At 50.0% G+C, this 12,580-nt stretch overlaps 1 protein-coding gene across 1 annotated transcript; it reads left to right on the top strand.

Moving 5' to 3' along the window:
* The first annotated feature begins 2,637 nt into the window (after window positions 1–2,637).
* On the top strand, window positions 2,638–12,182 carry DMRT3 (doublesex and mab-3 related transcription factor 3). Its single transcript, XM_054652676.2, has 2 exons — window positions 2,638–3,385; window positions 10,148–12,182. The coding sequence occupies exons 1-2, from the start codon at window positions 2,947–2,949 to the stop codon at window positions 11,110–11,112; spliced, it is 1,404 nt and encodes a 467-aa protein (XP_054508651.1). The 5' UTR covers window positions 2,638–2,946; the 3' UTR covers window positions 11,113–12,182.
* Window positions 12,183–12,580: the final 398 nt, after the last annotated feature.

Genomic DNA, 12,580 nt, shown 5'->3' with positions numbered 1-12,580 from the left:
TTGACCCTATGCGGAATTCACATTTCCCTCGAAGTCTTCCATTAAAGTTTCGCCCCGCTCTAGCGTGACGTCCCATCACGCAGCCCAGCAGAGCTGGCATTTTGCTCCTCTACCTCCTTACCGTGTGCCCTCACAGACGGTCAGAGACACCCAGAGTCGCTCTCCGATCGGGAAATCATGCCTAATTTATTCCCGTCTTCTCCCTTTAAGTAATGCCTTAAAGCAGTTCGGGCGAGGCGAACTAATCCTGCCGTTCGCACTCGCTCAAGTGGCCACCAGCATCCCGCGAACGCCCCCTCCCAAAAGCTTATTTTCCAGCAGTGCCAGCACTGCCGAGCACTCCCTCGGGCCCGACCCCCTCTCCGCCCGTGGGGAACGGCGGGGCTCCCGGGGCAGCAGACCCCGCGGCAGGGATGCAGCTCACGGCGGGTTCCAGCGGCTGGGCAGCAGCGCCGAGTCTTCGGGATGGCCCTATATCGAAAAGTCGCGAAATGCCAGCGGATTCGGGCCGGTTTCCAGCCCGTCTCCCGTCCTGCCCGGTCGGCAGGGGTTCTTTGGCCCTTTGGCTGAGCCGGTCTTTTCCGCTAAATGTTATTTGCAGCATATGTTTCGCACATTCATTCTCTTTCGGTCTATTATTCTGGGCGCTAAATGCTAACACCTCATTGTCACCTTGAAATTTCCTCTGCTATTTTGCAATTAAAAGCTTAATAGCCCTGGAAACGGAGTTCATGTGGCGCAGTTTACCATCGCCACTTCGTCTGAAAAGCTTTCTGCTGGGATCCCATTATGTGCTTGAATAAACCTTTTCGGCCAGCAGAAATGGGAACCGGGGTTGTCAGGTGTTGGGTTACAATGGACTTTCAGGCAGGGGACGTTTTGCTAACACAAATACGAATCTGGCCCTATGGGTAGATGTTGTCAAATACTAGGACATGGAAACCATTCCCATCAAATATGAGAAAAGGATTACAGTATTATATCAAACGGGTATTTCAGCCTAAACGCCCGATGTGCAGCCAAGCGAGAGAGGGGCCCCCGGTCCTCCGCCAACCTACCGCCGCGCTGGGCACCTCGGCTCGGCATCTGGCAGCGCCCGGCCGGCTGCGGTGGCGGAGGCGCCCCGCAGGACCCTCTCCAGCTAGAGGGGAAGTAGATTTTTCCACCATGATCCCCACCGCCGCAGACAGCTGCACTCCGTTTCTTCGTTTAGAGGAAACGGATTTCCAAGGGTGGGTGCTCATCATCTTACGTAATTTTGTGATAGTTGAATGGGTGGTCCGCTTCTTTCTTTTTCTCCCCTCGATGGGGACTCCCGAGTGTGCGAGAGGCCCCGCGGGGGAGGCCAGTTGCGAGCTGCAGGGTTCAGTGCATGCACTCCGGCAGCAAAAAAAATTATGTTCTACTAGCACTGACAGAAAATGCGCTGTTCCCCTTATCTGATCCGATTCACTTCCCTGGCTCGGTGCGATTTACAGGTGGAGTGCTCATCCTTCTCACATCCCGCGCACAGCCCGGGGGAGAAAGATCAGGCGGAATCACTTTTCCTCTAGAACTAAAAAAGTAACGAGGAAAGAGCCTAGTAATTAAATACCACGCAAATACTTTCGTAGCATACACTGTGCCTTTTATTCTCTCCAGCGAAATACTTCCCGAGTTTTAAATCTGATTTCGTTATTACGTAGCCTCGCTAAAACCTTTATTTCGTGTAGCGGTTATGGTGGAAAGATGCCTGGGAAGAGCAGGGGAGGTCTTGAGGCAACGAAATGGGTCCAGGTCCAAGCAGCAGCCCCTGCCCGCCCGCGGACGCTACGCCGCGGGCAGATGAACGCTTGTAATTTGTTTCTCCCCAGCCAAAATGCATATAACTTTTTTGTTTTTTTCCCCCAATATATTAAATTTTGATTCAAGGTCCTCGCTTGAGGGAAATACCCGTGTTTCAGCGAGAAACCCCTCCGCGTACGGAAATGCAGAACACTACAAGTCTGCCGTATCAGACATCATCGTTTAGGTTTCAAGCAACCTGACTTGCCGTGAATTTATCATTCCTTTCTATAGTCACCGCTTGGTTTGGGTAGCTGTCTTGCCGCGGGATGCAGGAGAGGCAGCGGAGCCCACGGGGGCAGGTGCCTACGGCGGCTCTCCAGCTCTGCGGCGCGATCCCGCGGGGACGCGGCCGCACCCCGATTCCGCCCAGCTGTTGTGGGCAGCTCCTGGTCCCGGACAGCTCCTGCTCCGAGCACCTCTTTGCGGCTGCAAAACTTTGGCAAAACTTTGGCAGAACTTTGATCTCGACCCCCCGCCACTCCCTCTCGCCGCCGGGCCACAGGCGGCAGCAGCCATACACCGTGCCGCCGAACCCAGCGGGCTTTCGAGGCGGGGCCGACACAGAGCCCGGAGAAACCTCCTAGAGCCCGCTCATCTCTCAGCCCCGGGTGCCTTCGGGGCGTGGGGCGTGAGCCGTGAGGGGGCAGGGCGTGGGTGGCAGCAGCCGGGGATCCGGTCCGCTCAGGGACGAACCCCTTCTGCACGGCACGGGCATCGCCGCCGCCCCGACGGCGGGGCAGAGATCCCCCCCGCCGCCGCTTCCCTCCCTTCCTCCCTCCCTCCCTCTCTCCCTCTCTTCCTCTATCTTTCTCTCCCTCCATTCCCCAGTCGGCGCCGGGGAAGGAGGCTGGCGGGGGGGCGGGCGGGGGGCGGGGGCGGTCTGAGGGGCTCTGGGCTCAGCGGGGCGGCGCGGGCAGCGGCAGTGTCGCTCCGGCCGGCGGCCGCGCTCTGCCCGCCGGTGCCACCGCGGCGGGCGGTGCCTCTCCCCGCCGGCCTGGGGTTGAGCCGCGCCCCCCGCAGAGCCCGCGGGCAGAGCCGCCCGCCTCCATAGCCCCGGCCTCCGCCCGCCCTCGCTGAGGCCTTCTCCACCCCGGAGCCGGCCGGGCTCCTCCCGCGGGCATGAACGGCTATGGCTCCCCGTACCTCTACATGGGCGGCCCGGTGTCGCAGCCACCGCGGGCTCCGCTGCAGCGGACGCCGAAGTGCGCCCGGTGCCGCAACCACGGCGTGCTGTCCTGGCTGAAGGGCCACAAGCGCTATTGCCGCTTCAAGGACTGCACCTGCGAGAAGTGCATCCTCATCATCGAGAGGCAGCGGGTGATGGCCGCGCAGGTGGCGCTCCGCCGGCAGCAGGCCAACGAAAGCCTGGAGAGCCTCCTCCCGGACTCCCTGCGCTCCCTCCCCGGGCCGCCGGGCAGCACCGAGCCCCCCACGCCGCCGCCGGGGCCGTCGCCCTGCGCCGCGCCGCCGCGGACCCCCGCCGAGCTGGCCGCCGCCGCCGCCCTTCGCTGGGCCGCCGAGCCGCCCCCCGCGCTCCCGGGGCCGCTCCCCAAGGCAGGTGAGGCCGGGCCGGGCACGGCGGTACCGGGGCAGGAGGGAAAGGGAGGGCTGGGATCCCGGCTGTCGGTTCTGGGGGACGGGGCCGGAACGAGTAAAAAGCTTTCCCTTTCACCCAACGGGCTCCATGGGAAGGGAACGGAGAGGAATTCCGTCGGGTACACTTTATCGCTCTTTAAAAGCATGGAGCCGCAAAGTGACCGGCCCACTCCTCAGCCAGAATCGCGTCCACCGAGACAAGTAGAGGGAACCCGCAAAGGTCGCGGCTGCCGACCGGCTCCCCGACGTGCTGCTTCTGGGCCCGTTCCTCAGGTCCGCCGGGAAGGGGCCGCATCCCGCGTGGATCACAGCAGCATGTCTTTCTGCTTCTCCCGGTCTCTCTCCCGGAGTCGCTGTCCGGCTCCCCGCACCCCGGGCATGGGGCTGCGGGACCTCGTCCGGGACAAGACCTGCACGGAGAGCCTCGGACCAAAAGCGGCGCCAGGAGCAGGGAGGCTTCTGCGAAGCTATGACGACCGGGGAAAGGGGAGTGTTGGCAGGGGATGAGCGGGGCAACCCCGCCCTCCTGCGCAGGCCTGTCCCTGCGGGTCGCGTCCGGGGCGTCTTGTGAGAGAGAGGTCGGGGGTGCCGAATGTGCCGCCTGCAATGGGCACCTTGTGAGCGCGACCTGTCGGTAATGCACCTTTCCGGAGGCAAAACTAACACTCCGGAGCCGCAGTCGCGTTCCGTCCGTTGTCTGAGCGGGAGCTGACAGTCTTTCACGATAGGGATGTTCGGCAGGCAGGCCGCTGCCAGCCCAGGGCGCTCCGCTGACAAGTTGTGACAAAATTTTACGCGGTGCTCCGGGACGAGAGTGGCGAGCCCGGTGCTGCCGCCGCGCGGGCCCGTGTGCGCTGTGGGACCAGTCCGGACACGGAGGCGTCCACCAGGGCCCCAGCATGGGGCTCTGCTCCTCCAGCACCGCAGCGGACGCACACCGGGCCCGAGGCGGCGGTACGGCTGAGTCCGACGCTCTGGCGAGGATGCCGGTGGTTTGGGACCCGCTTCCCATTTTCCGGCCCTTGGTACCACCTGCCTGCCCTCCGGCAGCCCCCTCCCCCACATATCGGCCCAGGGCCGGGCATGGGGGTCTCTCCCCAAATTTCCCACTGGTCCTAGCCTCCCGCCGGCGCGGACGCTCTCCGCACAGGCGGCGGCGCCTGGCCGGGGCCCCCTCCCTGCGCGGAGGTAGCGGGGCATAAGGCCGAGGTGGTGGGGAGAGGAGGGGGAAAACCCGCCTTGCTTCTTCGAGAAAATGAAAGTTCCCATCCGCCAGCACGATATAAATCTGCCGGATAGGAGCGATATTAACTTGCACGCTCAACTTTCCTTCACCCTGATGTATGAACTTCCCGGTTTAAAAGATTACAGTAATCACGGGAGGAGAGTGTAAATCGAATCTGATAGCAATAACTTTTGGGGAAGGTCAGGCTCAAGTGAAATGTTACCAAGCAACAGGCATTTTGTTTGCAAAATACAATCAAAGTGTATTGATGAGAAATCCTTCCTTGCCAGCCAGTCAGCACTTTTTGATAATAGCTTTACGGAACGAAAAAACAAACAAACAAACTACAGGACATAACGGAGATCTCCATAAATCGAGGCCATCGGCGCTGCGCCTGCCTCCATCCCCACCCGCAGTGAGGCCGGGCTGGGGGGACCAGGGCACCCCGGGGACCACCGGGGAGCCTTTCTGGTCACTCAGACCTCACCTGCATGTCCCCGGTCCCTGATTGTCACAGACGGTTTTTTTCCCCCCACTTTTTATGAACATGAGAATGCATGAGAGCAAAGTGGAAGACGGTCTCCTTAGAGGTTCCTGCTGCCACCTTCCACCAGACACTGTTTAACCACATGACTTGCTTATTCCCAATTATCCTGTGTTCTCTGAGAGGCAGGCTTTTCTCTTTCCTCTCTTTCCATTAACTGTATTAAAATCGTAAAAACAGAGGAAAAACCTCCTGTCCACCCGGTTTCTAAAACACACACACAACCCCTTCCTCCCCGAGGACGTTATTCTCGTGAAAAGTTTTTTCACTGCTGAAGGGATATTTCCTGATATATGGTAAAATCAGATCCGTCAGCTTCTGTTCCTGCTACAATCGGCCATTTCAGTGGGACAGTTGTGAAGTTCTGAAATTACCCTTGTTACATCTGCCTCTGCTAACCTGAAATGATTCCTCCTTCTGATACCGTGCACATGAACTTTCCTTGCCCACAGGAGTGCATGTTATATTTGTCTTAGTAGTAGTTACCAAGACTTGTAAATATAATGCCATATTCATTGCCTGATACTTTCAGAGTCAGCTTCTAAATGCAGTGCATCTGTCTCTGTGTTAATTTGAGAACAGCGATTAGTCTCCTACATAGTATTTAGATCTTCAAATATAGGGAAGAAAGTCTGAAGTGAAAGTAATTAAAACCAAAGCCTAAACAAAGCCCCAACAACAAAATCAAGCTAACAAGCACCCCACTTTCCAAACAGACAGCAAGAGTAAAAAAAACAAACCCAAAGAAAACAAAAAAGCCCCCACCAAAAACATAGCCTTAGCTTTATGTGCAGTTACGCTAGTTCTGTATCACCCTGTCCTAATAATATGACTTTCAAGATACAAGAAAATCTGTTAAGAAAAGAACTGCCCTAAAAATCGAAGAACAAGCTGTTTTAACAGGGACTCAGCAGTGGGATATCGAAGAAGCAAATTTGGTTCCAAAATATTAGAACAAGTTTTCCAGACAAGTAATTAACTTAAACAGCTTTTCCCTCTCATCTATTTTACTTGTATTTGGCCCCTTTACCTTTGACCCATGATTATTAATGTATAGATAGTCAAGAAGAATTGAGGTAAATATTGTGCTGAATTTATATTGTATTTTACTGTAAATGCATGTACGGTTCTCCCAGTTCTGTTTCATGCGTATCTGTATTTGCCCTGCATCTCTGATCCGGGCTGGTATCTCTCCCTGCATGTGTATTATTTGATGAATACTCCCCATCTTTTATATCAGTAGGAAAATAGTTTCCTTAGTTTTCCCAGGAATCACAAACTGGATACTTAAATGCAGGAAATTTGAAATAGAAGGTGTTGGGGGGAAAAAAGCCTCAAAACACACACACACACACGCACACACACACACGCACAACAAAATAACCTCCCCCTAAAAAACAAAACATAAAAATCCAACCCCAGAGCCACACAAAGAAACAACCCTCCCAAAACCAAAAACCAACAGAAAGACAAAACAAACACTGCTGCCCCTCCCCCCTGCCCCCCCCCCCCCCCCAAAAAAAAAGCAAACCAAACAAACACCGCCACCAGAAATACAGCAAAAATCCTCAGAGCTCACACAGGACAAAATATAACAACCAAACCCCCAAAACGTAAAAAATATCTGAGGACGAGATTTCTTTCTTGAAACCGAGGATATTCTCATGTAAAAGTTATGAATTATGAAAAGGAAAAAAGCTTTGGTAGAGAATCAGTAGGTTGTATGTTCTAAATACAAAATTATTTTTATACCTGAAAATACAAGCATTTGTAATTAACACATGCATATAATATTCCTAAAATTCAGTGTTCACATAGGGATATTTACAATGTATCTTCACAATTTTTTGTTTATTTGACGCTGACTATTTTGCATCTTCACAATTTTTTGTTTATTTGACGATGACTATTTTTGTGCCAGTTTTAAACAAACGAAAATCCCGGTGGTGGTGGTTCCCATGAAGGGTTGGGGACAGTCCCCGGAGTACGCCTGATCCTCCCCGAGCCTTCAGCGTAGCGGGAAGGGGGTGTTTAAAGCAGTTAATGCACAGCCTACAGCGAGGGAAGCCCCAGGGCCGCCCGGTGAGCGGCCGTGCGACAGCCTCGGGCCCCGGGTGACACCCGCGCACTGCCCAGCCCGGGCATGGAGCTGCCTGACTGACACCGGCAGCCAGAAATGCTCTCGAAAAGACAGACGGGGAAACACAGCAGCCTCCACGCTCAGTGGTAGCCAGCACAGGGTAATCCCCTGTGTGTTAATAGCACCACTTTGATTTAAAATCAACGAAATCTCGTTTTCCGGGTCTGTCCCCGGGAGTAAAACAGCCCAGTGAGATGCGCCGCTGTGACCTGAGCTGTATGAGGAGACTGCCCCTGTGCTAAAGCTCAGAGCCAGCATCTGCGTGGTCTACTGATGGTAAAGAGGCAAAATTCAGTGGGATGAGTTTTCAGAATTTGATGAAAATTTTTTAGGCAAGCCTCACAAGGATATGTTTAAGGGTACAGAAAATTAATCTGAAATATCCTGAAAATAACATTTTGTAAGGATCGGGGAATATATTTGAGATATCTCACCTGATCTGAGGATGTTTTTTTGTTGGTTGTTTTTTTTAAATAAACATATATTTTCTCCACAGCAGTACTTGCTCTCATGCCGTAAAGATACACTGTAAACGTGAGCATGAGGTAATTCTGAAATATGTTCTCCTTGCTTTCAGTCCATTTGGTAATATTAGTCACCACAGTGCAATTTATTTATGTGAAAATTAGGGCTATCATCTTCCTTAAACAGCCTCTCTAACTCTGTCAAGATAGGGACAAGGTATTTTAATGTCCTCAGACTGTCCACTAAGCCTTGAACATATAAATATTCACCAAGACTTGTAAATAAATGCATAGTGAAGGGATTAGAAGGGAAAGGTAGTGTGAGTCTCACACTATTTTCTCAATAAAGGATGAGCTATGCCAGTATCTTAGCACCTCCTCAGAAGGATGCACGTGCCAGTTTGCTATCGGCAAGCAATTCCTGCATTCTGCTTTGGCTGCTAATGCTGATTGATGCGCTGAACATATGAGAAAGAGGAAATGTACATGGCCTCCTCACTAATATAGAACATGCAGAGTTACTGCTTCCCTGTTTGCACTCAACAGGCAGCATAACCAGTGTAAAAAACAGTTCCCAAAATGGGTTATCCTGCTGAAAGGAGTGAGGTTTTTGTAAGAGCATCTGTACTCCTCGGCTACACACTTATCTTCCACAGCTCAAATTAGCAGCATCCTAAATCTCTTAGGATGGCCCATCGTTTCTGCCAGGTACAGCCATCCTCATGAAGAGAATCTTCCTTTGCCATGCTCACACACTGTCAGGCTGTGCTCTGCCAGGATCTCTTCTTTATTTATAGCTCCCACTGTGGTGAGCATAGTGGCTTCTTGCTCAGCTTAGGCTGGTTCAGACCCTGACTTCTTTCTCTCTATTGGATAAATTCCATTAATAGTCTTTTTTTCATGCTGATCTGTTAAATGTTAAACTTAGCCCACTAACTGATGAGAAGATGCCCTGCCTGCTCCTGCAGTGAGAGGAATGTCAGAGATGGTGAGCAGTGAGGCTCAGGTGCTTGCACACCTCTAACTGGTTCCATCTCAGTTGGGCAGGTGGGATCATCAGAACATTTTAGGAACCTTTGCTTGCTTCTTACAGTAACTTTATCTAGTTGGGGTATTTGTCAGGGGCTTGGAAAAATAGCTGTATTGTTTTTTGTGGATAGTCCTCATTTGTGCATTCAAAAGCACTTCCCTGTGTGGTTAAAGTAGACTGTCAGCCACAGCTTAGACAACAATCCTCTCCCCATGTATTGATGCTTCCCAAGAATGTAAACATTGTGCTCAATGAGGAAAGCCAGCAGAACTATGTTCTTGGGAAATGACAATGTAAAATCTCAAGCAAATACCTTGATCCTCTTTTGCATAAGCAAGCATCCTTCCCTTCTGCTTGCTGACAAGCAGTCTTATTTCAAAGGGTTCCATACTCTGGTGAGGCATTACCAAAGAGTTTTGAGTGTCCATCTGGAGACAGCATGGTCAATGGGCTTGTTTTTAGCTCCATACTCAGCTCTCATCCTTCTTAGTTTAGTACACAGAAAGCAAGATACCTGGAACAATTGTTAAGAGAGGTTGTGAGGAATAATTCCTCCTCCTTGGAATTATTTAAAACTCAGCTAAGCAGCCACATGAGCAACCTGCTCTTTGTCTAAGGCTGCTCCCAGTTTGAAGAGGATGTTGAATCAAATGCCTTCCAGATGTCTTCTCCAAGCCAGAATTTTCTAGAATATCTGCTTGGATGGGACAAGGCATCAGACATACTTAACGGTTTAGAAATTGCAATTCTTGCTGTGGGAGGAACTGATTTCTGTGGGAGAGACCAGTTTCTTCAGAACTGGAATACATTTATTTATTTATTTGAAGACTTTTTAAACCTTTAGACTGTAGTCATAATGGAGTGGTTCTGTCAATGCTGTTGGAGCTGCAGGGGAATTTTCATTTCCTAAGTGCCCTCTTCAGCTCACAGACAATGAGATGGTACTAGTGAGGAATTATGATGTGAAAGTGCTGAAGTTCCTCTGAGAAATCTTGCAGTTGGGTGGTGTGTTACTGCCTTAGAACCAGTGAGAAAGGATAGATTTAGCACTTTTGATGCAGCAGAAAAATTATCACATTCTTTGCTTGCACATGGGAGAATGAGACAGAGTATGTCTAGATCAGATCACATTATCATTTTCCAGATTTATTCTCATGACATGTTGCAAAGATACCTTAATTTTTGCAGGATCTCTGAGAAAAAAAGCACTTTTTCCCCCTTAGAGTCCTGGTCTGTTCAGTTTAAGAAGACAGCATCCTCAAATCTCTGTAAAAGCTTTTGGCCTCAGTTTTCTGTTAACTTCTCTGACTTCTCTTTGCAGACGTGAATGAGGAGCGGCTGGGTGATGCAAGTGGAGCAGACAATGCCGAGACCTACAGTGACAAAGACACAGACCAAAGGAGTTCCCCAGACATGACTAAAGCCAAAAGTTGTTTCAACCCTGAAAGCCCTGAAATTGTTTCAGTGGATGAGGTTGGTTTTGCAGTTCAGAAAAATGGTGGGAGCACAGAGAACCGTCCAGACAGCCCCAAGTACCACCCAGAGCAGAACCACCTCCTGATAGAAGGTCCTTCTGGGACAGTTTCTTTACCATTCAGTTTGAAAGCAAACAGACCCCCACTTGAAGTCTTGAAAAAGATTTTCCCTAACCAAAAGCCAGCTGTGCTAGAGTTGATCCTGAAGGGGTGTGGTGGTGACCTGGTGAGTGCTGTAGAGGTTCTCCTGTCCAGCCGGTCTTCAGTGGCCAGTGGAGAGAGAACTTCTGCAGAATCAGATGGTCTTGTTTTGCCTTCCAATGGCCATATTTTTGAACACACACTGAGTTCTTATCCTATTTCATCTTCCAAGTGGTCTGTCGGCTCGGCATTTAGGGTTCCTGACACTCTGAGGTTCTCTGCTGATTCCAGTAATGTTGTGCCAAATCCTCTAGCCGTACCTTTGCAGCACCCCTTCCCTCAGCCACCACGCTACCCGCTGATGCTGAGGAACACTTTGGCAAGAAACCAGTCCAGCCCATTCCTGCCCAACGATGTCACCCTGTGGAACACCATGACATTGCAGCAGCAGTACCAGCTGCGATCCCAGTATGTCAGTCCTTTCTCTGGCAACTCAGCCACTGTTTTCCGAAGCTCGCCTGTCCTTCCTTCCCGCTCGTCAGAAGATCCTAGGATTTCAATTCCTGATGATGGATGCCCAATTGTGTCTAAGCAACCAATTTACACAGAAGATGAATATGAGGACAGGTCTGATTCTTCAGACTCAAGAATACTCAACACATCTTCTTAGACTGACGTTTGACATGTGACAGCTAAGCGATACTCACAGTGCAGCTGAACTACTGGCCCCTAAGAGGAGGGACATGTGCTCTACAAAACTCTTGCAATTGTATTAAAAAGTTGCTTGGTATTGTACTATAGCAATAAAGACATAACTTATTTAATTTCTTGCACTTCACTGGATAATGCCAAATAGCAATACTCTGGCTTTAGTGCTGAGTGTGTGTTGCAAAGGAAGACTTTATGGCTACCAGTTATGGGACTCTAGAAGACTCATAATGGAAACAGAAGCCCAAGGTCTACTTTGTTTCTTAACTCAGAAAAATGGGGATGTTAAACTAGAATACTTGAATGCTGTTTTATAATTGAGAACTCCTCAGGACATAAGAAATCAAGCAAGCATATTTCAATTGCAAATGGACTAAAACAAGGACCTTATAGTCTTATGCCAGTGATCATCCTTGCAGTGAAAGAAAAGGCAGAAGAAGGAAATACACACATGCAACTAACATGAGCTGCTTCTGTGCCGTTTGAGCTTGGACACTTTTCAGAGAAATATTATTAAGAGTTATTCTTTTCCCATGGCTAGGTCGAAATGTGTAATGTCAGTGTAAAACCAATTACAGCTGTGAATTGCATGAAGTGTATTGTGAAATGAACACCAGATTAAGCATTGTCAGGTTAATGTAGCATGCTAAGGACTCTAGAAAAATAAACTAAGATGATGATCTTGGTTTATGTCATTTATACTGGGCAAATAACATTCTGAAGATAGAGAGCTGATTAGTTCTCAGCCGGGGTTAAAATGTCCAGCTCCAGCAGCTGCAGTCAAGGGGAACCTCTTTTTCCAAGTCTCGGTTTTGCTTCCCTGACTTGTAACTTGCAACTGAGATTAGGCAAAAGCTGTCATCAGGGAAGCTGAGGTCTCCTGTATTTGTACTGCAGATATTTCCAAGCTCAGCTGAGTAAAGCAGAGCTTGCTACAATCACAGAAAGCAGAAAACAAAAGGCTCTCCCAATGCTTCAGAAGCATCTTTTTTTTCCTATTCTGTAGAAGTAGAAAAGAACCAGAAATAGGATGTAATAATGGGCATTTCTTTAAAATAATTTTTAGCCAAATGGCAATTCCCCTTTTCCCTTAGAAAAGTAATGGTTTGAACAATTTATTGCATGATTGCATGCATTGATTACACTGCATATCTTATGTGTGTCTGAGTAACATTAGGAATTGCTTCTGATGAGGAATGCCTCTAAGCTTAATGTCCACTTAGAAGATTGTTAAGCTCTTAGTGTCATTTTTTCAACTGTTCACAAGTGACTATGTATGCTTGACAATTGACTTTTTACAAAACACACCTCTGAATGCAGATGAAATGTCTCTTTGGTCTTTCAGGTCTGGGGATTAGTCCTACACCTCAAAAAAAGGTGATACCACCCTGAAGTTGGACTCTGAAGCAGATGGGCTTTAAAACTGTTAC

This window comes from Agelaius phoeniceus, chromosome Z (genome assembly GCF_051311805.1).
Source record: "Agelaius phoeniceus isolate bAgePho1 chromosome Z, bAgePho1.hap1, whole genome shotgun sequence".
In the NCBI taxonomy this organism is placed as follows: Eukaryota; Metazoa; Chordata; class Aves; order Passeriformes; family Icteridae; genus Agelaius; species Agelaius phoeniceus.
Note: the sequence above shows the minus strand (reverse complement) of the source record. Positions and strands in the feature narration are given on the sequence as shown.

What these genes read in the sequence shown, in the direction of transcription:
- DMRT3 (XM_054652676.2), top strand. Translation starts at nt 2,947, where the DNA reads ATGAACGGCTATGGCTCCCCGTACCTCTACATGGGCGGCCCGGTGTCG. An exon ending in GGGGCCGCTCCCCAAGGCAG is followed by an intron (nt 3,386 to 10,147) that starts GTGAGGCCGGGC and finishes TTCTCTTTGCAG; the next exon opens with ACGTGAATGAGGAGCGGCTG.